This window comes from Anolis sagrei, chromosome 1 (genome assembly GCF_037176765.1).
Source record: "Anolis sagrei isolate rAnoSag1 chromosome 1, rAnoSag1.mat, whole genome shotgun sequence".
NCBI classification, from domain to species: domain Eukaryota; kingdom Metazoa; phylum Chordata; class Lepidosauria; order Squamata; family Dactyloidae; genus Anolis; species Anolis sagrei.
The window spans coordinates 120,156,074-120,184,035 of NC_090021.1; the positions used below are offsets into that span (position 1 = coordinate 120,156,074).

General features: G+C 38.9%; 1 protein-coding gene across 2 annotated transcripts in view; it reads left to right on the plus strand.

Moving 5' to 3' along the window:
• Positions 1–27,962, plus strand: part of PXDN (peroxidasin) — a 103,244-nt gene that overhangs the window by 68,600 nt on the left and 6,682 nt on the right. For both annotated transcript variants that reach the window (XM_060752735.2, XM_060752736.2), the window contains 9 exons: positions 894–1,050; positions 2,784–2,892; positions 3,889–4,046; positions 6,774–8,277; positions 10,130–10,264; positions 11,562–11,770; positions 13,984–14,101; positions 25,471–25,603; positions 27,653–27,766. In XM_060752735.2, the coding sequence (XP_060608718.2) occupies positions 894–1,050; positions 2,784–2,892; positions 3,889–4,046; positions 6,774–8,277; positions 10,130–10,264; positions 11,562–11,770; positions 13,984–14,101; positions 25,471–25,603; positions 27,653–27,766 (2,637 nt within the window). The remainder of the gene's footprint in view (positions 1–893; positions 1,051–2,783; positions 2,893–3,888; positions 4,047–6,773; positions 8,278–10,129; positions 10,265–11,561; positions 11,771–13,983; positions 14,102–25,470; positions 25,604–27,652; positions 27,767–27,962) is intronic.

The following is a 27,962-nucleotide window of genomic DNA, read 5'->3' on the forward strand; positions in this document are numbered from 1 at the left end:
TGAGACTGACTTAAATGGTCAGTGTAGCTGTGCCCTTAGTAATGCTTACTATAGATCTATTTAATTCAGTTGAGTGAATCATAGCGCACATCTTCATTCACACTATAATGCAGCAGGCTTGGGAGGAACATGTTTCACTGAATGGGTGATTCGATTGCCATGCCAGGAACTGGTTGAAGGCCAGGGCAGTGATTACATTGAACACAGAACATGGCCTCAAACCATTATGCAGGTTTTCCTTCCATTTCCTACAGAGATGTGCAACAGTGCACCAGAGACTTTAGGGATTTTTTAAAAAGGAAAGTGGCAACAGCAAAGGTAATTAATTACCTTTCCCAATGGGTCAGTTGCTCCCTGCTGACCAGCTATGCCCTTGATACTTTCCCTGGATTCTTTACTGTGCTTCAGCGAGGCGAGTATCTACAATGAACTCCACATTTTGTGGATCTGATTTTCCCCTGGATCTTGGGCGCACTGGGCTCTGCTGCAGTGCATTTATGGCTTTCCTGCAACTTTTTAAATGGCATTGTATGTGAGCTCCAGTGCAGTTTCAAGCTGTCTTGAAGCAGCATTATAGTGTCAGTGTAGATGGGGCCATATAGAGCTTGCCCTATTGTTTTCAACTCTTGCTTTTGAAATTGTCTTGGAAAACAGATGATGTTCAGTACATGATATGTGTTTGATGGGCTGTATTCAGCTTGCTGGGTTGATCGTCTCTGGGCTCGAGTCTTCTTCAACTGTCCCCTGGTGTTGTGTTCTTTGTTTTCAAATAGTTTTAATGAGAAACTGAATGTTCTGAAATTTGTGCTTCCACAAATTAAAAAACGAAGGATTTAACATAATCTAAAGTACTACTAAATTATCAAATTATTTGGCATTCTGATTTGCTGCAGGATGGTGTTCAGGTCACAGAGAGTGGGAAATTTCATATTAGCCCAGAAGGATATCTTACTATTCGTGATGTTGGGTCAGCAGATCAAGGTCGTTATGAATGTGTTGCAAGGAACACCATTGGATACTCTTCAGTTAGCATGGTATTGAGTGTGAATGGTAAGATTTATGCTTTATGGTGAACAGATGGAGATTAATTACATGGCAGAGGGTTGGACTGGGTGGCCCTTGTGGTCTCTTCCAACTGTATGATTCTATGAATTCTTTTAAAGATAGAATGTTTCTTAATTCTGTAAAATTCTGTATGTCCTATGTGTTTTTTTGGATTCAGGAGCACCATTCTGTTTAGTGACTCTTATCAGTAGGATGGGGCAACATGTTTCCTGATTTTGACCTTGAAATAGGGAACAAATTTGCAAATGCACCTATCCTTAGTGCAGTTGCTTTGGGGTGAATCCCAGCAAGCACAGTGTGGCTTTCTTCTTAGTAAACAGGCAACCCATCAGGTGTCCAGATCCTTCATTATTTTATTACTGTATGCTTCAAGCCCCAAATCTTTGTTACCAAGCATATGGGTTTATCAATATTACCGTCATCCCATTTCCAGAATCTAACTATATTTAGTATTTTTCTATAAAGATAATTTTGGTAAAGTTTATTTTAGTTGGGAATGGGACTGGGGCGAGGGAAAAAACTGATAGACTGGGCTCTAGTGATATTATGGAGAAGATGGCGAAAGGACACACTATTTGGTTAAAGGATGGAATCAATGTGAGGTCCAGGTATTTAGTGTAAGGATGATTATATTCCATTATCTATTTTTTTCCTTGATTCTAACATCTGTGTAAATTCACTGGAAGACCAGGTTGGGAATAAATAATAGATAGAGAGAGGTCTTATTCCAGATGTTATAAAACAAGACTATTTCCATGTACGCAGACAGTTGTCCCCTGTCAAATACCTATCTTTTATTGGTTATTCTATCTTCCATGGCTACTGTGCTTGGTCAGTCTGATGATGATTTGGAGCACTTAAGGGAAGGATATTTACCCCCCCCCCCCCCCCATTCCCAGGCTTGTCTTAACGACTTCGTACTTCTAAAATCTTGGGGTTGCTTACCTCTGGTTTTTCAACCCTCTTATTTTGATTACAGTCCATTGGGATTCACCACTAAAGTTCAGAGTTGTCAGAACAGCATGGATTATATTCAGAGTTGTGTTAGTGGATGTCCACTCATACAGTGGATCATTCTTACCTCTCGCCTTTGTCCCCTTTAATGCAGCCAGATCGCCCTCACATCAGTGCCCTCAAAATCTTCACCAAGCATCACACAACCCTCTGGAGCATATTTGAGTAGTCACTGGATGACTTCAGAGGAGAAAAGAATATGTTAAATGTATTCTTGGAAGTATGAATCTATTTACATGAGTCTGGATTATGTTGTATTTCAATCTTTTGGTTTTTATAAGAAAATGTGTCTTTTAAAACTGGTAGCCTTACCATCTAAAGTGTTAATCACTTATGATTAACCTCTAATTCAGTGGTCCTCAACCTGTGGATCCCCAGATGTTTTGGCCCTCAACTCCCAGAAATCCTGACAGCTGGTAAACTAGCTGAGATTTCTGGAAGTTGTAGGCCAAAACACCCACAGGTTGAAACCACTGCTCTAATTCATCTCATAGGATTGGGATGAAAATGTAAAATTGTTTAAGAGATGCCACTGCAAAATAGATGTTCATTTCAAAGCAGTTTTAATATTGTTACAATATTCCCAAGAGAGCACTAAATTTAGTTTTTAAAAAGCAAATTATTGGGAAAATGTGTATTTTAAATTTCAAAATGGTACGAAAAGTGTCCAGACTACAACTTTTCTTTTCTCTCTCTCTCTCTAGTTCCTGATGTTAGTCGAAATGGAGATCCATATGTAGCAAGCTCAATTGTTGAAGCAATCGCTACTGTAGACAGAGCAATAAACTCAACACGTACACATTTGTTCGACAGGTATAGGATTTGCTTTCAGCATGACAATATATTTGGTTTCTTGTACCATTTGTAACTTTAGTTTGAGCAAAGGGGCAGATTATCTTAAGAGAAATCAGATATATTTACTCTTGTAACCTGAATGTTTAGAAGAAATCTTTTTTTTCAGTGTATAGAAATGTATTCTATTTGTATGTGATCTATTTGTATGTGATCTATAGCCCAGAATGGGACCAAGGCAGAAACAGTCAATTTAAAAAAAAATCACAATATTTTTTTTCTTTCAAAAGTAAAGTGGGAGAACAATAAAATAACAGGAAAGTGAGAAAACCTATATAGAGAAAGAAAGATGGAGAAATAAAAAAGGAAAAAGAAAAAAAGTATTAAAATTTTAAAAAATGATTTAAAAAAAAGGAGAAAAAAAACTGGTGACTTCCATCTAGTCCTTTGCAGCTTTGCCTCTATCTTCACTTATATAATTATCAATCATACTGGGCCTTCATAACATTTCAATAAAACAAATCGGCTTATCATGTTTCTCCCCTACGTACTAATGTTTTTAATAGATCTGATTAGCTTCTCACTTTCTGAATGGTTTCAGAAAATGAGAGAGATCAAAGACATGGACAAATTAACTTTTTTGTTAAAGAAAAACTCGGGGAATCTGATTAATTATACAGATTGGTCTAAGATAAAGGAATATGAATGTTTAGAAGAAATCTGTTCCCCCTTATTTCGCAAATAGTCCAATGTCAATGCATCCAGATGCTTGCTTATTTCTTTATTTTTTTTGCTTATTGCTTGCAATTTGGAATAAAGTAATTGAGGTATGTATTTATTAATTACCTACAGATCTAATGTAATATCTGGAGCCTTTATGTACACAGTCTTAATATCTGTAGGTGATATCAGTAATTTCACTAGTCTGTAAATTAATAGTGTTAGGATTAGGGCTATTTCTGTTTTACTTGATGTTTATGTTTTATTTTTATGTGTTTTTCCTGTTTTATCTCTTAGTCGCCCTCGTTCTCCAAATGATTTGCTAGCCTTGTTTCGATACCCAAGAGATCCTTACACTATTGAGCAAGCAAGAGCTGGAGAGATATTTGAAAGGACATTACAGCTAATTCAAGAACATGTGCAAGATGGTTTAATGGTTGACCTAAACGGAACAAGTCAGTGTCATTTCTTTCTAAGTGTTCTAAGTTCTGGTGACCTTCCATATCCACAGATTCTGCAACCATGGATTCAACCATCCAGCTGTAATATATTTTTAAACATTCAAAAGAGCAGCTATATATTTAATCTGATGTGGCAGTGATGACATACTAAATTGTGTTTCTTATATAAAATGGTGAAATCACTTTTGTGAATTTATTTGGACTATTTTCAAACAATTGAGGTTGAATCTGTGGATGCAGAATCCATGGATATAGAGGCTGACAGTCCTATTTTGGCGGGCTTGGTGTTATATGTCTGGACTTCTGAGAAGAACAAAGAATCACTTTGGTTAATCTTTCAGGTGACATCAACATAGTAAGCTGTTATAATACATAGATGGTTCTGGCCTTCTGATCTAGCCCTTTGACTCATTCTGAAAGCAAAGTGCAATATGTAGGCAAAATGTTTTAACATTGTGATAGCTGATCCTCAGTTTCACAGTTGCAGTATCTAAGACTTCATATTTCTTTCCCTGTAATGTTGACTGCTGCTTGATGATTAATGCAGTTGCATCTCTACACTCCTTAAAGTTGGGCTACAATGATCTTTTTGACAACAATTACTAAGTGCCTTATGAAATAACCATACTTTAAGTCTGAGTATATTAATGTAACTAATTTTTTATTTATAAACCAGTTGTTTAGTAACTACCCCAAGCTTTTGTTTTTGACAGTTACCTGTGCTTGAGACATGTTGCAAAGGGTTTTCGAAGCTACACTAAAGTTTTAGGAAGGCAGAACAGGGGATCTGGCAGATGACCAATTTGTAGAGTCAGATAGATCATGTGAAAGGAAATACTTATGCCTAGGATGGTTCTTTTGTTTTGAATTTCTGTGGATTTTATTAAAGCCTGATAAAAACTTCAAACTTGGATATACGTTAAGTAAGCAAGGTTTTAGACTGTCTCCTTTATAGATCTGGAACATTATCAGATTATTTTAGCAAGAGTTCCTCCACGTAACCACAGCAGAACAAATAATTTGTCTTCAGTCATTTGTCAAATATTTGCAATCCATAACCAAAACCTGACTTTAACAGTTTAAAATACTTTGTGTTGTGGTTGCATTGTACTTGGCTTCAATCTTAGGGGTAAATATGAACTCACTTAAAAACTCTTTGATCCCATTCTTGTTTCTTTCACATATCTCTACTCATCACAGCTTTACTTTTTTCTGACTGGTCTTTCTTTTTCTCTTCATTCTGCTATCCTTTCCTTTATTAATCCCTTCCCCCGCTTACTAAGGATCATATCTGTCTCCCTCTCCCCAAAGAGTTTGGAGCACTATAGAGGAAAGTGATATAATGAGCTGCCTAAAGACTTTATAGAAAAATTAATCCCTCAGGACTTCTTCTAACATCAACTTTTTTGGATAAAGAAAGACTGGCAGAGTAGTTTGAGATACTTCAACAGTTTACAGACTGGTTGTAATTAAAATTAATTAATGTTTTAAAACAAAATAACTTCAAGGTGCATGTAGGGCTTTTGAACATCCGCACCATGTTTTATTATTATAGTTGTAATAAAATAAATATTTTGATAGTTGTCTATTCTTGTGGTAGATTCATCCTGGAATAGAAGTCCTAGCCTTAAGTGTGAAGAGTGAACGATTGGGCTCTTGCCAGACTAGGACAGCCTTCTCTAGGTCCTCTGGTGCAAATCTGTCAAGAATATAGGATTTGGGTTGTTGCAGGTTTTTTCAGGCTATATGGCCATGTTCTAGAGGCATTTTCTCCTGACGTTTCGCCTGCATCTATGGCAAGTACCTCTGAGGATGCTTGCCATAGATCAGTGATGGTGAACCTATGACACGTGTGTCAGCACTGTCACGCATGGCTATTTTTGATGACACGCAGCCACATGCGGCCGCATACAGAGAAGTACACCTTATAAGAGCCAATCTAATTCCATCCTTAAATTTGTAAAAGGCTCCAAATGTAACATCTCTACGTTTGAGCATTGTTAACTCCATAACTCAGCATGGAATATACATTTTTCTTATTTAAACTATAAATATTGCAAAATTATGGGGGTTTTTTTCTCGAAGTTGACACCCCACCCAAGTTATGCTCAGGTTTTTGGCAAATTTTGACACACCAAGCTCAAAAGGTTGCCCATCACTGCCATAGATGCAAACGAAACGTCAGGAGAAAATACCTCTAGAACATGGCCATATAGCCCGAAAAAAGCTACAACAATCCAGTGATTCTGGCTATGGAAGCCTTCGACAATAGATAGGATTTGATATTAACCATGGTTTGATATATCAATTGTGTGTGTGGGTGAATCCCTCAAGGATATGAGGGTTGTACTGTATTTGATTGAGTTTATTGAGTTAAATAACTTACTTGTTTAACCATATTTGAACCAGTGAATTTATTAAATAGAGTATTATCATTTGGGATAGCAAAAGGTTAGTTTGTAATAGCTTCTAAATACGATTTTCAGAGGAAATATTTACTTTTTTCATTCCCCTTCCCTATCATAGTATCACATCAAAGCCAAAAAGAGTCTCAAAGCATTAAAAAAATCCACTCTTAACACTCAGTACACTAGATTAAAAGTGGCCATGAATCAATGCATTTATCTACATCTTTAAATTGACTGAAGCATCATTTGAGTTTTTATTCTCAGGCTGTAAAAACATTTAATTTTTTGTCTCTCTCTCTCTGATCTGTTTCAGGCTATCACTATAATGATCTTGTATCTCCACAGTACTTGAATCTGATAGCTAACCTCTCAGGCTGCACTGCCCATAGGCGTGTGAATAACTGTTCAGATATGTGCTATCACCAGAAATACAGAACACATGATGGTACCTGCAACAATCTGCAGCATCCAATGTGGGGAGCCTCTCTCACAGCCTTTGAACGTTTGTTGAAGTCGGTCTATGAAAATGGATTTAATCTACCAAGGGGTGTCAGAGCTAACCGGCGATACAATGGATACGCCCTTCCAATGCCACGCTTAGTTTCAACTACTCTGATAGGCACTGAAACCATAACCCCTGATGACCAGTTTAGTCATATGCTTATGCAGTGGGGACAGTTTCTGGATCACGATCTTGACTCCACTGTTGTTGCCCTAAGTGAAGCCAGGTTTTCTGATGGTCAGCATTGCAGCTCTGTTTGCACCAATGATCCTCCATGTTTCTCCATCATGATCCCACCTAATGACCCTCGAGTCAGAAATGGGGCCCGGTGCATGTTTTTTGTGCGTTCAAGCCCAGTCTGTGGAAGTGGTATGACATCCCTTCTAATGAATTCTGTTTATCCCAGAGAACAGATCAACCAGTTGACTTCCTATATTGATGCATCTAATGTTTATGGCAGTTCAGAACATGAAGCGCAGGAAATCCGAGACCTAGCAAGCCACAGGGGCCTCCTGAGACAGGGCATTGTACAGCGATCTGGGAAGCCTCTTCTTCCATTTGCTACTGGCCCTCCAACAGAATGTATGAGGGATGAGAATGAAAGCCCTATTCCTTGCTTCTTAGCAGGGGACCATCGTGCCAATGAACAACTGGGGCTCACCAGCATGCATACACTGTGGTTTAGAGAACACAACAGAATCGCCACAGAGTTGCTAAAACTCAATCCACACTGGGACGGTGATACAATATACCATGAAACACGCAAAATTGTCGGTGCAGAAATGCAGCACATAACGTACAGCCATTGGCTGCCTAAAATCTTGGGCGAGGTAGGCATGAAGATGCTTGGTGACTATAAAGGATATGACCCCAATATTAATTCTGGCATAACTAATGAGTTTGCAACTGCCGCTTTTCGGTTTGGTCATACCTTGATCAATCCCATATTGTATAGGCTGGATGAAAACTTTGAACCCATTCCACAAGGCCATATACCTCTTCATAAAGCGTTCTTCTCTCCATTTCGGATTGTAAACGAAGGAGGAATTGATCCACTTCTTAGAGGGTTGTTTGGTGTTGCTGGTAAGATGCGTGTGCCATCTCAATTGCTGAATACAGAATTGACAGAGAGACTTTTCTCCATGGCACGAGCAGTAGCTTTGGACCTGGCAGCAATGAACATTCAAAGAGGAAGAGATCATGGAATCCCACCTTACCATGATTTTAGAGTTTATTGTAATCTTTCTTCAGCACATACATTTGATGACTTGAAAAATGAAATTAAGAATCCAGAAATAAGAGAGAAATTGAGAAGGTGAGCTCTAGATAATTCTGATTTTGTTGTTGTGGCTATTGTCATATTGCTGATAGGTTTTCAAAAGAAAGAGCAACATCTTAATTCAGAGCCCCACATGCCTTTCTAAGATTTTCATAGAATCATAAAAGAGTTGAAAGAGACCACATGGGCCATCTACTCCAGTCCCCTGCCATGCAGGAAAAGCACAATCAAAATACCTGTGGCAGATTTCCATCTAGCCTCTGTTTAAAATCTTCCAAGGAACAAGCTTCCACCACACTCTGAGCCAGGGAGTTCCACTGCTGAACAGTTCTTGTAATCACGAAGTTCTTCCTAATGTTCAGGTGGAATCTCCTTTCTGTAATTTGAGCCTATTGCTCCGAGTCCTAGTTTCCAGAGCAGCAGAAAACAAGTCTGCTCCTTCTTCCTTATGACATCCTTTCACATATTTATACATGGCTATCATGTCTCCTCTGAACCTTCTCTTCTCCAGGCTAAACATACCCAGTTCTTTAAGATGTTCCTGAAAGGACATGGTATCCAGACCTTTGATCATTTTAGTTGCCCTTCTCTGAATACCTTCCAGCTTGTCAATATCTCTTTTAAATTGTGGTGCTCAGAATTGGATACAGTATTCCAGGTGAGGTCTAACCAAAGCTGAATAGAGAGGAACCATGACTTCCCTCAATCTAGACACTATACTCCTTTTGATGCAGCCAGAAGTCCTGTTGGCTTTTTAGCTGCTGCATCACACTGTTGGCTCATGTTCAACTCCAATATCTTTTTCACATGTACTGTGATCTGGTTAGGTGTCACCCATCCTGTATCTTTGCATTTCATTTTGTTCTGCCTAAGTGTAGTATTTTACATTTGTTTTGTTAGTTTTGGCCATCTTGCTAATATGTTAAGGTCATTTTGAATTTTCCCATTCCTAATAGCAGAGGAACCAAACTCTGTGTTTCTTTTAGAATACTTGTAAAGGAAATACATGTTTATGAGTTTGACAAATAAAGGGTGACATTCATGTATATGATGTTATACATGTGGATGGTCATTCTGTGGTTTCTGAGGAGTGGAGCTTTACTATCTTCAAAAATATCTGGATTCCATCATTTCTGCCCAGAAATTTGTTATTTGGAGCCTGGAGAAGGAAGCCTCCTGCAAATATTCCCAGCCTTTCTGTAGCAAGAGCTTGAAAATGAAATTATTTGAAAAAAAATATATCTCTATTAATTTTAACAATAATTGGAGGGCATAACATTCCTTTTACAAAAGAATTAAACAATCAATAGTGCTATTAGTGTACATTGCATCTACTTTGAGAACATTGCTAGCACTGTTAAAATGAAGTTCTACATACAAACACCGAATTTCACTGCATAATAGTCTCACTTTTCCCTTTCAAAAAGGGGGGCGATTATGTGGTGAAGTACGGAACACCTCTTGAGCAAGGCCTGAGGGGGTGAGCATTCAACCTGGACACTTCTCTCGATTTCTCTCAGCTTCGATTAGCTGCCAGCAGCAAAGAAAGCTTCCTATCTCTTCCTGGCAAGCATGCGGGAGGGGTGGGGGGAAGAGAGCAATAAAAGAGGGTGAATGTTATGCAATGAAATACGGTACCTGAAGGCATGGGAACAATCATTTTAAAAAATTGAACAACTGAGCCAAAATCCTATTGGACTCAACACAAAGTTAATCCTATTGCTTCATTGGATCTACTTTAATCAGGACTGACAATGATATCCAATTGATGTGCAAATTGATGTCTTATTCACCTGTATATAAACTTTCAGCAGTTGCTCTTAAACAGAATTCATTATTGAATTCATTTATTTTCACTAATCCACATAATTTGTCTTCCTTCTTATAGATTATATGGTTCGCCACTAAACATAGATTTATTTCCTGCTCTTATGGTAGAAGATTTAGTTCCGGGTAGCAGATTGGGACCAACACTGATGTGTCTGTTGAGCACACAGTTTAGACGTCTTCGAAATGGAGACAGGTAAGTTTTGTGCAAAATGAATAACCACTTATAGTAATTCTATGACTTCCCTTTAATTAGACTGGCAGTCACTATAACAGTTTAGAATTTCCAGCTTCTGGTTTTAACAACAGTGAAGACAGTCCCTGTTCTGATAAGCCCAAAAAAGCCAATGAAGTGCAGAAAGCATGGGGTAGGAAGATGAGATATGGATATTTTCTAGAACAGCCTTGAATGGTTCATTTATTACAGACTGGTGCATGGGGTCTTCTAGGTGATTAGCATCAATCAGCTTTTTATGTGATTCATAGCAACAATTTGTATCTGGTTCTGGTTGATGGGATTAGAGACTTCTTAAATAAACAAGTAGATCCCAATAGTCTGCCTCACTTTGTGTAGAATTACTTGGTTGGTTTTTTTTTCTCGGTGAGTTATATTGCTTGTCCTTTCTTTCCCATTTTCCTTGTGTTTTCCTGTGGAAACAACACTTCCTGCTTCATTTTATGCAAGCATATATACACCATCAGCTATTTAAGCACTCTAATGTCCCAGCAATCTAGAAATCTCGAGGTTATCCAGGTTGTTTGAGTTCATAGATGTTCCTGGAGAGAACATATTAATCAAAACCACAAATAATCATATTTGCAAAAGTTAAACCCACACATATGGAGGGCTGATTATATTAATGTACAGGCAGACTCTGGCTTACAAACATCCAACTTACAAATAACTCCTAGTTAATAATTGGGTTGAGACAAAAGGAAGTAAGAGAAATCTGTTCAAAGGGGAAATCCACTCCTGAAAGAGTTACTATGGAAAAAATGGAGAATCTTTGCTTTCACAACAAGCCAATTTTGCCAAAATTCAATTCTTACAGGAATAGACAGTGAGGTGACATTTTCTGAACAGAGGCATAGACATTAAAACTACCACCCCAGGAGTGTTAATCTTTCCCTATGCTATCTAGAGCTTGTACACACACACAAAGCACACACACATACACTGCTGAAGTTACACTTAAAATGTACCTGTTCAAACTTGCATAGACATTCACCTTAAAACATTGGTTCTCAACCTATGGGTCCCCAGATGTTTTGGCCTACAACTCCCAGAAATCCCCACCAGTTTACCAGCTCTTAGGATTTCTGAGAGTTGAAGACCAAAACATCTGGAGACCCACAGGTTGAGAACCACTTTCTGAAGAACACACCCACGGAACCTATCTTGTTCATAATTTGGGGATTGCCTATACAAAAAATCCATATGGCTTGCAGGGATTGATTTTTGTCTAAGGAGGTATTCTTCATGTGAATTACAGGTTGTGGCATGAGAATCCTGGTGTGTTTACTCCGTCTCAGTTGACTCAGATCAAGCAGGCATCCCTTGCCAGAATTCTGTGTGACAATGGAGACAATATAACCAGAGTCCAACATGATGTCTTCAGGGTGGCCGAGCTTCCACATGGATATGGGAGCTGTCATGAAGTTCCTAAAGTTGATCTCAGGATGTGGCAAGATTGCTGTGAAGGTACAATTACATGGGCATTCATATAGCCTTTGAATTATAATTATACAGGCATTAGGCAGGGAAACAAATTCAGAAATAGTAATTACCAAGTTGCTCTGTTTTGGAACATCCTACAATTTCTGTTATTATTTTTGCACAAATTCTGTGGGAGTTTTACAAAAAATGCCTGACTTGGACTGTGGTGTCATGGATCAAAGTCTCTGCTTCGCCAGTAAGCTCTGTTGATGCCCTTGGATGCATTACAAGGCTGGTATTGACATAGGACAAGTGGAGTTTAAATCCCATGAGGTCTCTAGTAGAAGACTAGTGCATGTGACAAATGTTTATAAAGCCTTGTACTTTAGTTAGGCATATTTGAAAATCGCATTCATAACACACACTGCTGTTTTTTTCTTTTGGCAAGACATTAGTCTGCTTCACTCTGGATTTCAATTTGCAAGCTTTGTTTTGCCCTCTTCCAGAAAAAAAGGAAAACAATGGCTTGCAAAATTCACAGTGAAGCTTAATTTTTGCCCTAGCTCCCTTTTAAGGAAAAAACAACACCAAACCCCCCCCTTACCTTTGAAAATGGTAAGAAAAGTATTAGTGCATATGTAGTATTAATATGCTTACCATATTAGTACACACCTTTCCTAATGAAAGTTGTGAATCAAGCTTATGTTTGGGTTTATATGTTGCTAGTTCCCCTTACCCTCCTTTATTTATTTAATGTATATTCTGCTTTTCATCCACCTAAGCCCCCAAAGCGATTTATTGCAGAGTTAACACATGACACAGCTAAAAGCCTAATGATATAGAACTTAAAAATCAATTATTTGAACTGTAATTTTTTTTTAAAAGGGAATCATGTAAAAGACATTGCAGTGAGGATAAAAATCTCACCTCTCTCTTATTAAACGCTCTTTGTATATTCTATAAATAAACAACTGCCTGTTTAAATAAATAGATCTTTACCTGAAGATGATGAAAGGGGAGGAGGTAGGGAACTCTTAAAACCAGGAGTGGAGAAGATGAAGGCTGCATGTTACACATGACATTCAAACCCTACTTTTATGGGTTCTAAAGTCTATTATTTACTTATTTATTTACAGTTCTTATATTCCGCCCTTCTCACCCTGCAGGGGACTCAGGGCGGATTACAGTAAACACATATATGGCAAACATTCAATAAAGTCTACTCTCTGTTTCCTGAAACCCCCCTCCAAAATAAAAAATGAGGGTTTTTTTCACCCAAACTGTGCTAGATCTTCTTAATCTGTCCGGTCAGCCTCACGTCGCTACCCCTCTATTCTGCTTTGGTTAGACCATACCTGGAATATTGTGACCAATTCTGGGCACCACAATTCAAGAGAGATATTGACAAGCTGGAATGTGTCCAGAGCAGAGCAACTAAAATGATAAAGGGTCTGGAGAACAAGCCCTATGAGGAGCGGCTTAAGGAGCTGGGCATGTTTAGCCTGAAGAAGAGAAGGCTGAGAGGGGATATGATAGCCATGTATAAATATGTGAGAGGAAGTCACAGGGAGGAGGGAGCAAGCTTGTTTTCTGCTTCCCTGGAGACTAGGACGCGGAACAATGGCTTCAAACTACAAGAGAGGAGATTCCATCTGAACATGAGGAAGAACTTCCTGACTGTGAGAGCCGTTCAGCAGTGGAACTCTCTGCCCCGGAGTGTGGTGGAGGCTCCTTCTTTGGAAGCTTTTAAACAGAGGCTGGATGGCCATCTGTCAGGGGTGATTTGAATGCAATATTCCTGCTTCTTGGCAGGGGGTTGGACTGGATGACCCATGAGGTCTATTCCAACTCTTTGATTCTATGATCCCCACATAACATTAAAGTTTTTGTTTACCTCTATACCTCAACCCTCTCCAAAACCTTGTCTCTGCCAGAATTTGGCCCAAAATGGCAAGTTAAAGTGATATGATGTCACCTCTGGTGTGCCCTCACAATTAGTATAGCCTTTGGGGTAGCTACATAGCAAAAATGGCCCACACTTTTTACATGGTTATCTACCCCAGGCTTATATTAAAAACTACTCTGAGTGCCTCTTATATATTTAATTCCAATGTTAATTAAGTCTGTTTGTCCTCCCACCCCCTCACATCACTAGATACTTAACAGGAAGATTTGTGGGGAGGGGATTGTGTTGCTTTTTCATTTATAATAATTTCCAGTCTTCTTTATATGGTTTATAACATCCTACTTAATTTCAGACTGCAGAACCAGAGGACAATTCAATGCATTCTCATACCACTTTCGAGGAAGACGTTCTCTTGATTACAGTTTCCGTGAAGACAAGCCTTTAAAGCATGTGAAAATGTCAAGAACAAGGTAAATATTTTTTAAAGAAACTGGAACACAGAAACATGTACTAATATGACTGCTACTGCTGTAATGGTTTGAGTGCTGGACTCCTTATTAAGATATCTTCTTCGCCATGGAAACCCATTGAGTGACCTTGGGAAGTCTGACTCTTTCAGCCTCAGAGAAAGGCAATAGCAAAGTTCTGAGTAAATCTTGCCAAGAAAAGCATAGGATAGGTTCCCCATAAGTGGTACTCTGAGTACACAAATCAGCAACATGATTTGGAACACAGAGAAATACCTCAAAAACACCATAGGACTCAAGGGGTCATCTCCAATTTTATTTATTTATTTATTTATTTATTTATTTATTTATTTATGTATGTATTTATGTGGTTCTGTTGCATGCAGAATTTAGGAATGTGTCCATATCTTAACAAATAGTCATGTTTGTCTTATTTGTGTGCAAAGGGTATATTTATTGTTTTTAAATGTTTCATAAATTCCAAAGGAATTTCACTTCTTCAGTTCCTTTCATTAAATGTATCATCATTCATCATTCTCAACAGCCTGTATTCCTGACTATTCCTGAACTTGAAGCTCCACCTATAACTAAAGTGGCAGTTAAATTTAGACAAAGTCGAACTGATAACTCAGAAATCCTATTGGTGATTAATCTTGCAAGAAAAAAAGAAAGAAAGAAGGCTTTTGAGCGTAGTATTGTTTCAGTGTCAGTACAGGTAACTTAGGATGATGGGTCTGTCCACATCTTTGACAGGAAAGCTGCTGATTCATGCTCATCATACCTCTTAATGATACTTCAGCCTCCTCTTGTGCAGTCACCTATTGCAATACTGAAAAGAAATCTGGTGTGGTGCTACAGCATCAACCTCTGATTCTATGCTGTCTATTATTTCCTTCCCAGAGGGTTAAATCTGAGGAAAATGTATGAGCCTGACAAACATTCACCAACTCCCTATTTCTTCATAGCAGTGGTTACTATGCCAGTGAGCACAGTTCCTTCCACTCCAGGTTCTCAATTTTTTAGGGTTTCCAGTTGCTTCTCAGTGTATTGTGGCTGGTAACTACCTGGACAAATTTTTACTCCAGTTCTCTTTTTTATGTATGGGATAAAAGGTCCTCATGGATATTGGATCAAACAAACCTGTCAGGCTGCACAAAATGAGATTTTTTTTCACCTAGATGGTGGTAGAAGAAATAACCATTGTCAACTTGGGAGTTGCTCCTCATTTATTTGTTTGTTTGTTTGTTATTTAAATATATTCTTGTTATCAGTTTTTAAGTCTCCAGTTGATCACACATCTCCAGTTATGAGCCTTTAGCAGTTTTCCACAACAAGTGAAGCTGATTTACTGATAGTTAGACTACTGTGCCATCATAAAAGATAAGAGTTAGTTTTCCCATCAGTTCTGTATTTCTGGAGTCTTGAAAACTACTGTGTTTCAGTAATCAGGATACAGTTGTATGCAGAAAGAGCTGCCTAGCTACTTGTGTGTAAGAATGAAATACTGCTGCTTTTGCTGCTTTTAAAGGTTGTGTTTTGCTGTTTTTGAAGCTTTTTATTTCAGGTATATGGATTTTTGGTGGGTGTTGGGGGCACAAAAAATATTGTTTGTTACCCCAATGCCGATGCTGCTCCTTGGTTCATTTGCAGGTTCAATAGCTTTGTCCATGCAGTTTTGCAGCAGCCATGGGCTGAAAAAAACTGAGAAAATACTTAAATGGAAATTTCCCCTTATGTTGCTATAAGACCTTGACTGTTTGGATTATACAAACGGTGAAGAACAAACTTACCCTGAAAAGGTTCTTCATAATATAATTCAGATGTTAAACAACTGTCACAGCTGTTAAAGATGATGTGCTGAGGAGTATGGTTAATGAGGATATTTTCTCCCTTGCTCCCAAGATGGACTATGGAGAAAGAAAGGGAAAAGAAGTGAGTAGAGGTGGCATGTTTTCATGTGGTTTATTCGTAAGTTTTAATGTTATTCAGATCCCAGGACTAGATGAACTACAACCAAGGATAGTAATGGCACACGTAATCTGCCTTGCCTATCCTTTTCAACATTAATCATTTGAAAAGCCCTGTAGAACAGGAGAAGTCTCAGCAGACTGGAATAAGGCGAAAGTTGTCTCTATCTTCAAAGGGGGGGGGGCAACAATTACTGCCCAATCACCCTGACACCAATGCCAATGGCTGCATCTACATCAAATAAAAATGTTTTTACTAGCAAGCTATAAGAATGCAGGATGATGTCGTTACTATATATAGGGCTTTGGATTTGAACAGAGAGGGTTGATGCTGAAAGTATAAACTTGTTAGGTGAAAGAAATTTTTTAAATCTGTATATGGCCTCTCTCTTATTGTTTATGGAGCCCCAGTGGCACAGCGGGTTAAACCACTGAGCTGCCGAACTTGCTGATGGAAAGGTTGGTGGTTTGAATCCAGGGAGCAAGGTGAGCTTCCACTGATAGTCCTGGCTTCTGCCAACCTAGTATTTCGAAAACATGCAAATGTGAGTAGTTCAATAGGTACCACTCCGGCGGGAAGGTAACAGCGCTCCATGCAATCATACTGGCCACATGACCTTGGAGGTGTCTGTGGACAACGGTGGCTCTTCGGTTTAGAAAATGAATGAGCATCAGCCCCAGAGCCGTACATGACTAGACATAATGTCAAGGGGAAACCTTTACCTTTACTTATTGTTTATAAAGACAAATTTATGGTTAGAGCATAATGGTAATTTATGCCTTCCAATAAATTCTGAAAGACTGGGATCTCGTTCATACTTCTCATAATTGCAAAAGAGTTGGAAATATATACAGGAAACTGCTTATTATATATTGTGACAGTTTCAGCTAAATATTATGGGGACAGGCGATTTTATTTTCCCTGAAAACAGGCTTTTTGAATACCATCTGTGTTTTGTCTTTCCAAATCTAAATTAAAATAGAGAAACTTAAGAACTTGGTAGGAATCCTGTGTTCTTGTGCAGGAAGCAATTTAAGGTCTCCAAAATACTAGAATATGGTGATAATGAAAATATGAGGAAGATAAATATAAACAAAACAAATTAAATGGGATTTGGAATGAAGTGTAAGTAGCAGAAGTGAGGACTGGACAGGAAGAATAACTGCTTGATGAGACAATCTCCTTTGTTGTCTTATGTAGCATAAGAAATCCTTTGCAAAAATAAAAACAAACCAAAAATCAGCAAGAGTAGTTCTTCAAATGGTTTTCTGGATACACACTGAGCTCCAGTCCCACTCCTCTCAATCTGGTGGCCTCTTTTTGCTGGTTGTGCCAGATTTTGAACTGAAAAGAACTAGTCCAAGAACTAGTTCCTTGAATATACACAGTACAGCAGACAGACAAAGCTCAGATGCAGAACCAAGGCTCTTTACCTGTACAGAAATGATGTGTATAGGAGTGTCTGGAGAGCATTGAAACAATTAACCCTAATTTCCATAAACAGCACTTCTACTGTGCTGTTTGTGTCTCATTAAAATTTTGTTGATAGCTAAAGACTTTTAACCATTCCCCTTCTTCACATCTGTAATGCAGGCATACAAATTCATGTACCACCCCTCATATACTGTGTTTCTATCCCTTTCCTCCTCAGACTCATTCATTGGATGCCAACCTACCATTTAAAATATTCTGATCGTTGTAGATCTCATAGCAAGGGTGGAAGGAGCCCCCGGTGGTGCAATGGGTTAAACCCTTGTGCCAGGGGGACTGCTGACTGACAGATCTGAGGTTTGAATCTGGGGAGAGCACAGATAAGCTCCCTCTGTCAGCTCCAGCTCCCCATGCAGGGACATGAGAGAAGCCTCCCACAAGGATAGTAAAACATCAAAACATCCGGGTGTCCCCTGGGCAACGTCCCTGCAGACAGAAGCGACTTGCAGTTTCTCAAATCGCTTCTGGCACACACAAAAAAAAGTAAGGGTGGCTGAGGGGAAAAAATGGAGGCCTGTGGGAAAACAATAACTATGCTGTTTCTCTTTTGGAAATGCTTTTATATGGACATTGAGTAATTATTGAGAATTTTGTGGCAGTTTTCTGACTCATTTGCTAAACATATTTCAAAAGGTGGTGTGGGTAATATCAGAAGTGACTCTGGAAGTAAAGCGAAACCATAATATTAATTCATACCAGCAGAAGTACAGCTATAAATTGCTTGCTTTTAAATGTGAAACATCCCAGCAAGGTATTCAAAGCCCTTTACTGCAGAGGAAGCCTCAGAAAAATAAATAATAATGTGCAGGTCAGAATGTCATTTCATGAACAAAATAACTTTTCATCAGTGCAGTGGGACTTGTTCCAACATAAATCACATTTCATTTTAAGAGTATTATATATATTTAGGAGGACAAAATTTCTTTTATGTAAGGAAAAAATATGCGCCATGAAACTGCGAGACTACTTGAAATATTAAAATATAAGGTTCCCTCAGCTTTTTAATGCCTCACACAATGAACAGATTTACTCAGCTATGTGTGTTCAACCACCATCGAACACACATACCTGACTGGCCTTCCTAGAAATGTGATGTCATGCCGTCCATCCACACCACACTCCTAGCTTGTCTTTTATTCTTTCTCCTCCTTTCTTGAGCTGGAGAATGAAAACACAATGCAATAGAAGCAAACATTGTATATATTAAAAGTTGATGTTTCTGGCTGCATCTACATTGTAGAATTAATAGAGTATCATGCCACCTTAACTACCAGTGCTGTGGAATCATGGGAGTTGTAGTTTGGTGAAGCACCAGCACTCTTTGGCAGAGAAAGCTTATGACCTTGTAAAAATTCAATTCCCACAATTCCATAGCATTGATCCATGGCAGGTAAAGTGGTGTCCAACTGCATTGATTTTATACCTATGATTTCTATGTGTTGGTCTGGAGTGAGGCTTTGGTATTAGGAGACATGCCTAAGTTTCACTACCATCACAGGCTGAACTCCCAAGTGCCCAAAAGGCAATAATGGGATCCTAGACAAACCATGGGTTTAGCTAACAAATGGCAAAAAGCTCCAATTTCTCTGTCTAAAGCAGTGGTTCCTAACCTGTGGTCCATGGACCAGCTGAGGTCACCAAGAACTAAAATATGGTCTGTGACTACACCGTTACAACGAGGGTGACTGGTCTCGCAAACCCTCTTATAGTGCCGAGGCAACAGGGATGTCGGGAGGGGAGAGTTCGACTAACCATGAAAGGCGCTACAACAAGCCTCCTGACTGCTGCTTCTCCTCCTCCTCCCCCTGAGCGGAGCCATTCCATGTGGCACCTGGAAGTGGGGGCAACTTGGTGTCTTTATTTTTAGGCCTGTTCCTGGGGTTATCTGGCATGCTGATTCAGAAAGTTGCATTGGATAGACCACATCAGGTCTAGATTTTTAAATATTTTGTCTGGGTGAGCAGAATGCGACTACTAGATGGCATATGTTCTGTATCAGAAACTAGAACTGATGTCTGAATCAGCATCCAAAATAACCAAACTGGATCTAAAGTTGACCCAAAACTGATTTGTAACACTTTTGGTACTAATGTTGGAGAGTGGTTCCTGGTCAAAGTGGTCCCAGGTCAAGTGTTCCCTGGTCAAAAAAAGGTTAGGAACTACTGGTTGAAAGAGATAGGTTTGTGGACCAATGTCTGTTCTAGGTGATGTCCCAAATGGGACATAGAGCAGCTAAATCCATTCTGAAGAGGGAATTGCTGGATTTGCAGTTGAACCCCAATGTCTTAAATATTTATTTATGAACTCCTTAGAAAATGCCATAATGAGTATAAAAACACAGTGTGTGAGAGAATGAAAACAGAGGAAGAACCACAAAGGCACAAAAAGTTTTGCCAGGTACTACTTTATGTATTGCAGAGCCCATGGCAATTGTCTGTATAATAATGCCCATATAGAAGCACTCGTTGTTGCTAAAGATGTTGTGAAAGCCTCACGGAGAAGCCATAGGAAAGAGAGTCCCTGGAATGAACTATGCTTGTGATGTACAGATGCATTAAGCTACAAAAGTCAACAAGGTTAGAGCAAAGGAGGAAGCTAAGTTTCAGAGAAGCAGGAGAAACCAGAATGGGCCAGTTACAGTAAAATGCACTCATATCTTTGGGATGATGAAGAGAGGCTCCATAGACAAGTATAGTTGAGAGTCTCAGAGAAGACCACTGATTCCCTAAATGGTTGTTGAGAGATAAGAAAGATTTTGTCCATTCCAGATGAAAGAGATACCCCATATGCATTAAGAAATGCTTTGCCTGAATATGATATGGAAAAAAGTGACAGGTGTCAGCTCCTTGTCACAAGAACATCCCTGGACAGAGTGGTCCTGGTGTGAAAAAAAAAGAGTGAATCAGTGCAGGAAAGCCTCCAGCCCTCCAATATGCAAGAGACCCAAAATGAGAAAAAGTGCTGATGGCAGAAGCCTTCGTTCCAGCCCTGAATAATGGCCAGGAAGAGGAGAAGTAACAGCTTGTACAAGCACGCACAAAGAATCCCTATGTACAGAAGAAGCCAAAAAGATTCCTCTTCCCAAATTAGGAGACAGAACAGAGAGAGTAGAGGCCCCCAAATGAAGAAACCATATGTATTTCATAGAATTTGTTTTAGGTTTCTTTCTCTGGTTGGGAAGAAAACAAACAAGACAAAGTACCCTGTGCACATTTATATCATAATTCAGCAAATTACTCAATACATTTTCATAATCAATTTGAGGAATGTTCATAACTACTTAGCCAGCATTCCTTTGAATATCGAGTTTATTGTGCTTCCGGAAAAGACTATAGAAAAATAATTTTGGGTTCTTAGTGCTGAATCCTGTATTTTTAGGACTGTACCATTCTAACATGTTAAGTTGAGCATATGTTCCTAAACCTACTGTGGAAACAGGAAACATGAAACCATGGGTAATAGCTAACCCTACTGAAATGAACACTTTCCATGAGAAGCTACCATAGAGTCATGATCGGGGACCTAGAAATTCTTAGAGAGCTATCCTCTCTAGGAATTTGTGAGGTCCTCCAGGGAGACTCTATGGTAACTTCTGACAGAAACGTTTTGTACAATTTCCCAGAGGATATATTGCACAAATGTGAATAGGGGAAACCAGATATTATTCTCATGGATATGGGGTTGTACTGTATTACAGTAACCTTGATGAATAAAATGTAGTTAACATGTTTAAATACAAGTGTTTTCTAGAATAGGCAACATTCATTCTGCTACGAATCAGGACTATATTTCTCATAAGAGAATAATAATACATACATTATCCCCAAATTAAATGTTTCAAATCTGTGTTCCTTTCTCCTGGCCTGGGCTGACTTTTATCCTTTCTTATCTCAAGTAACCTAGTGGGATGAAAGATTAAACCATTTGTTAGACAAAACAGCGGCAAGTCTAATGAATTCCAGGAACATAATACTGATTTTTCTATTACACCAACAGAATATAATGCATGATAAAAAGAACACATGCCAGCCAGTGTTCTTTTCAAGTTAATGCCAAATCTTCACGGTGTGAAATAGTTCTGTTCTAGATACATCTGTCATCTGGTCTGCACTGTATGCAGTCTTATAATTTATATTAATTTAATCAGCTCAGCATGTTGGTAAGAATTAAAGATCGTGTTATCATTATGGGGGTCGGGGTGGCAGGTTCTATTTCTTTTCCTAACCTTTTTGGTGTCCTCCATTGGGATTGATGCCATTTGACCTGGTATATCATTTTACATTTAATGACAAGGACTAATACTGCAGCAATGCACTCGTTGAAACTGTTATTGTTGGCTGCTGCTGTGTGCCTTCAAGACATTTCCAACTTATTGCGATCCTAAAGCCATCCTATCACAGAGTTTTCTGGGAGTGATAATGTGTGAATCAATGGGTTTACATGCTCAAGCAGGGAATTGAAACTTGGTCTCCAGAGTTCTAATCCAGTGCACAAATGACAATACCACATTGGTTCTAGAACCAACCAAGATCTCCTGAAATAATCGCAAGCAATGAAGAAGAACTGATGTAAGAACTAGACTCATCATATTTGTGCAAGCAAAAGTTTTAAGCAGCACTAGGAAAACTAAGTTTTCCAATCTCTGACTTTAAGATCCTCTTAATAATCTATGCATGAAGTCCTTTGCTGATAATTATATAACCTTGAATTAGATGGTTTTACAAAGGTAGGAACAGATTCCCTTTGTGACAGAAAGTATTCATAAAATATAGATGTATTTTGGTTGAAGTGTGCGTTTTAATATCTGCCTAAAAATAGGTATGTTGAACCGGCAACAAGAATGACATGATGTACATGATGCAAGACATTTCTGTTTCATGCTTTTCCAAAGCGATATTAAAATATATCCCCTGGACTCTATCATGTAAGCCTATGATGTCTCATGAAAGCAGCAGGAAACAATAGAGAGGCAATAGGAGAGTTTGGATGGGCTTCTTTTTCTGGCTATGTTTCAACAGAAAACATTCAGCATTTGAGATTTTCACTCTCCTGCAATGTTCATTACCTCGGAGCTTTATACTGATAAAGCCCCACTACTAATGCCCGTAAATACTGAATTATTAGTTTAGCATCACCCAGTCCATGTATTGAGATATTACTGTAAAACAATTCAGATGCTTAAGTCTGCTTCACTTCCTTCCTTTTGTGGGTTTTTAAAATGCGAGTCAAAATGTCCAGCTTTACCAATGCAAAATCATTTCATTACAGTTTCTTTGGTCTCTGCTGACCAGCATTTTATACTTTCAGCCTACTCCACCAATGTCTTTCCTCCCTTGCTTTCTGCATACCTAAACAAGGTTCCAGGACTGCTTTTTTATCATGTCAGAAGTGACTTGAGAAACTGCAAGTAGCTTCTAGAATCATAGAATCAAAGAGTTGGAAGAGACCTCATGGGCCATCCAGTCCAACCCCCTGCCAAGAAGCAGGAATATTGCATTCAAATCACCCCTGACAAATGGCCATCCAGCCTCTGCTTAAAAGCTTCCAAAGAAGGAGCCTCCACCACAGTCCGGGGCAGAGAATTCCACTGCTGAACGGCTCTCACAGTCAGGAAGTTCTTCCTCATGTTCAGATGGAACATCTGGTGTGGGAGAATTGGCCGTCTGCAGAGACATTGCCCAGGGGATGCCCGGATGTGTTACCATTCTGTGAGAGGCTTCTCTCATGTCCCCACATTGGGAGCTGGAGTTGACAGACAAAAACTCACCCTGTCTTACGGAATCGAACCACCGACCTTCAGGTTAGCAGTTCAGCTGGCACAAGGGTTTAACCCATTGTGTCACTGCAGCTCCAGGACTGCTAAAGGCACATGACAACAAATTCACCACACAGGGTTCTGCTATCCCAGTATGTCTTCGCTGCCAGAGCCAATGAAGAACAAAGAAGGGTTAGGAGATTGCATTTGCGCTACAGCACACAAAGAACTTGTGTGTGTCTTTATTAGACTGAATAGTCATAATTATTACTGCTTCATAATTTTATTTATTTATTTATTTATCTTGCCTTTCTTCCAGTATGGGATGTGTGGCAGCTTACAATATAATTTAAAACAAAATATTAAGTAGAACTATATATAAAACACAAAAGTTAAAAAATGTAAACAGATATACCATATAAAGCAATTAAGCAATTAAAATACATTCAAAACTCAGAAAATATATGTCATATTATTGCTGTCTGCGAAGATCCACATAGTTAAAGCAATGGTATTCCCCATTGTAACCTATGGATGTGAGAACTGGACCATAAGAAAGGCTGAGCAAAGGAAGATAGACGCTTTTGAACTGTGGTGTTGGAGGAAAATTTTGAGAGTGCCTTAGACCGCAAGAAGATCCAACCGGTCCATACTTCAGGAAATAAAGCCTGACTGCTCATTGGAGGGAAGGATATTAGAGGCAAGGATATTAGAGGCAAAGATGAAGTACTTTGGCCACATCATGAGAAGACAGGAAAGCTTAGAGAAGGCAATGATGCTAGGGAAAAGGAAGAGAGGCCAACCAAGGGCAAGATGGATGGATGGTATCCTTGAAGTGACTGGCTTGACTCTGAAGGAGCTGGGGGTAGTGATGGCTGACAAGGAGCCATGGCCTGATCCATGAGATCATGAAGAGTTGGAAGTGACTGAACAAATAAACAACAATAATTGTTGCTGTCATGTGCATTCAAGTTGTTACCAACTCACTGTGACCCTACAACAATTTTTTCTGAGTTGATTTGCCCAGGGTCGTTCAGTGGGTTTTCATGGCTGAGCGGGAATTCCAACTGTTGTCCAGAGTAGTAGCCCAACACTCAAACCACTATATCATACTGGTTTCGTTAAGACATATAACATACCCCAATGAAAATGCTTTATTGGAGTCCTGGAGACTTCTCTTTAAATTGTAGGGATATGTAGTAAGTTGTATTCCAGTGTTCTGGGACCTCTTATTAATCCATCACTGCTATTGACCAGTGATGGACACCATGGTTTCATTCCACCAATGTTCTGGGGAATGTTGCATCCCAGGGTCCTTCTAAATAGCCCTATATCCCAGATTATCAAGGCAGAAAATCCCGCAATATCTGCTTTGAACTGGGTTCAAATAATGTGGGATTTTCTGCCTTGATATTCTGGGATATAGGGCTGTGTGGTAGAGTGACACAAAGAGTATTGTCTTAAATGAGCTTCCTTCAGCACAGTTTATTGAGAATTCTCCTACTCTGCTGCCTGAGAACTGGGCAATGGATTTGGAACAGCCATTCAGTCCTTCTGCTGCTGTTACTTTTCTATGCTTTGGTTTTTTTAGAATCATGGAGATGGAAGGGGCCTCGTGAACTATCAATTCCTAGTAATCAAACAACTCACTGTGCAATACTGGGAGATACATTTACATAGTCATAAGTGGACTGAGGACCTCACCCTGTGGGAACTAGCAGCTTACAATTACTGCCATGCTGATGTACTGAGAAGTGATAACTTCACTGATAATTTTTGCCTCTGTTTGAGAACTGCATGCCTTCCATCTTTCCCAATTATTTTGTCATGATTTCATGCAATATGAAAAATATTTTGGTAGAAACACATTTCAAGCATCTCACAGCATCTGCAGAGAAGAGACTGAACTACATCATCATGTAATTTAGCATTATACTAGACTACACTGGTTTTTGGTCTTTGTATAGCTATCCTCTTAAGACTAAACAACTCTGTCTTGAAACATTCAGCTGTCTCAGCAGGACAAAATTCATTCACTATGGGAAACTGTCCTCATGATGCACAACAGAGACCTGCCAGCCTTTAGAAACTCACATTTTGTAGAACAAATTTGGTGCCTCTTCCTCTGTAACAAACTGGTTACTTTTTCTCATTTCAGTTTTGCCAGAGAGGATAACCTTTTAAATAGTTCAATTTCATCCCTTGTTGAGCGCAAGAAAGGACCTGTAATGAATGACTTCAAAGAATTTGTTGGCGATATGCAAAAAACTATTACAGACCTCAGAAAACAGGTCAGCACCAAAATAACACTATGATAATAACACTATGTAACACAATTTTTGTCCCTGGGTTATAAATGTCATTTCCTAATTGATTCTATCATAAAAATATGGGAAAGGTTTATTAAACTGCAAAAACTTTATTTTTGTGGAACATCCTGCAGGGCATTGTTCTATATTTTTTATGACTATCTCATTGAGTTTTAACCACTTTAACATAGTTTGTGCCCGCCACAAGAACAAAGTTTCTCGAGTACAACAACTACTTTCAAACTTCAGTACCACACTATTAAACAGGAAATAATTTCAAACTAGGAACAGAACATTTTTCAAATTTTGTTACATAGTGTAATCAACCTCGGAAATATTTATTCAGTGTAGGGGAAAAACATGAAATGTGAGCATGCATGCAGAGTTTAAGACCCATTGATTCTCAGGTAAGTGAGTATTGGATTGCCAGTTTGTTTTATTAAAATAGGATAGATATGAAGTTGAAAGGCTGCCTCTTACTAACAAAATATGATGGCATTTTCAGTGATCCCACGGATCTTAGGAAGCTATTCCTTGAGTTAACGCATTGGCATGCTCGCTGATACCCGAACAGGGGATGGGCCGGAGATATCAGTGCCTTGGTCCTTTCATTACTGGCCGCTACTTCCTGACAGATGTCAGGTGGCACAATACCAGCTAAAATGTATAATTTCTCCAGTGTTGTTGGGTGTTGACATCCTGTGATAATTCAGCATGTCTCATTAAAAGCAACATCCACTGTTTTAACATGGTAGAATATATTCCACACTGGGCATGCGTATTCAGCAACAGAGCAGCAAAGCGCAAGGACAGATGTCTTCACTGTGTATGGTTGTGATCCCCAGGTTGTGCCAGTCAACTTTTGTATGATACTACCTCTAGCACCCACTTTTTGCTTGATATTCAAGCAGTGCTTCTTATAAGTCAGAGCACGGTCCACAGTGACTCCCAGGTATTTTGGTGTGCTGCAGTGCTCCAGTGGGATTCCTTCCCAGGACGTCCTCAGTGATCCCACCTTCCCTGTGTCTCTAAAATATGTGCTAGGCACTTGGTTTTCCATCTGCTACTTATAGTACAAAAACAAGATATTATTATTATTATTATTATTATTATTATTATTATTATTATTATCATTATTTGATACACATCAAGATTAGTACACAGCAAACAAGGTCACTATACTGGCTTTTGTATTCTATCACACATCTGACACTTTCCAAGTGTCCAGAACTGTGTGATGTATCAGCAAATGATGTGTTCAGATCCAAGTACGGTGGCCTATTGCAGCTTGCGCCAGAGTCTTTGCAGTTCGATCTTTAAATCCTCATATCGTGTCAGCTTTTCCAGTTGCTTCTCATCAATTCTGCTGTCACCTGGGTTTGCAACATCAACGATCCATACTTCATTTTTTCTGCAATCATGAGGTCAGGAGTATTGTGCTCCAAAACTCTGCCAGTCTGAATGCGAAAGTCCCAGAATCATTTGGTGTGTTGTTGTTCTTGTTGTTACCCACCTCTCCTTGTGACTCATGTTATGTATGCGTTAAATGGCTACAGTTTTATCATATATAATATTTGGCTTAAAACATCCATCTAACTGAGTGGCTCAAGATTTCCATTTAAGATTTTATATTGTCTGAAAAATGCTAGAAAGAAATAGAACCTGAGAGATATCACATGAAATGATCTGGAGCTTAGCAATCAATAATAGATTCTCTGTGGCCCAGAGAATAATCTGGGAGTTTTTTTTAGCAGTCTGAGAACATTGGGAGAAAGATATTTGAGGTACGAAATGTTTCCTCATCTATAATGGTTTTCAGAGTTAAGAGCCTTTATAGCATTGTCATAATGTAATACCATGTAAAGTATCTCTCAGTATGTTTATTGCTTAGAGTGTAGCATATCAGTAACTTTTAAGACTTCAGTATTTAAAAGGATAAAGAATATTTCTTGGGCTATGTTTTACTGCACACAAAAAGCCCTGGAAATCCTTTTAGCATAGATGACTAAACACAAGATTTCTTGTCTTCAGATAAAGAAACTTGAATCACGGCTCAGCAGAACTGAATGCACTGATGAAAATGGCAAATCTTATTCCAGTAATGAGACCTGGAAAAAAGACTCATGTACCACATGTGAATGCAAGGTGAGCAGTCATGACTTTCATGTCAATTGTTTAATGTGGCTTAAAGCACTGGTTGGTCATATATGCAGGAATTAAGCATGCTTACAATTGCAGCCACAGTGGCACAGCAGGTTAAACCACTAAGCTGCAAAACTTGCTGACCAGAAAGTCGGCAGTTCAAATTCATGGATGGGGTGAGCTCCCATTGTTAGCTCCA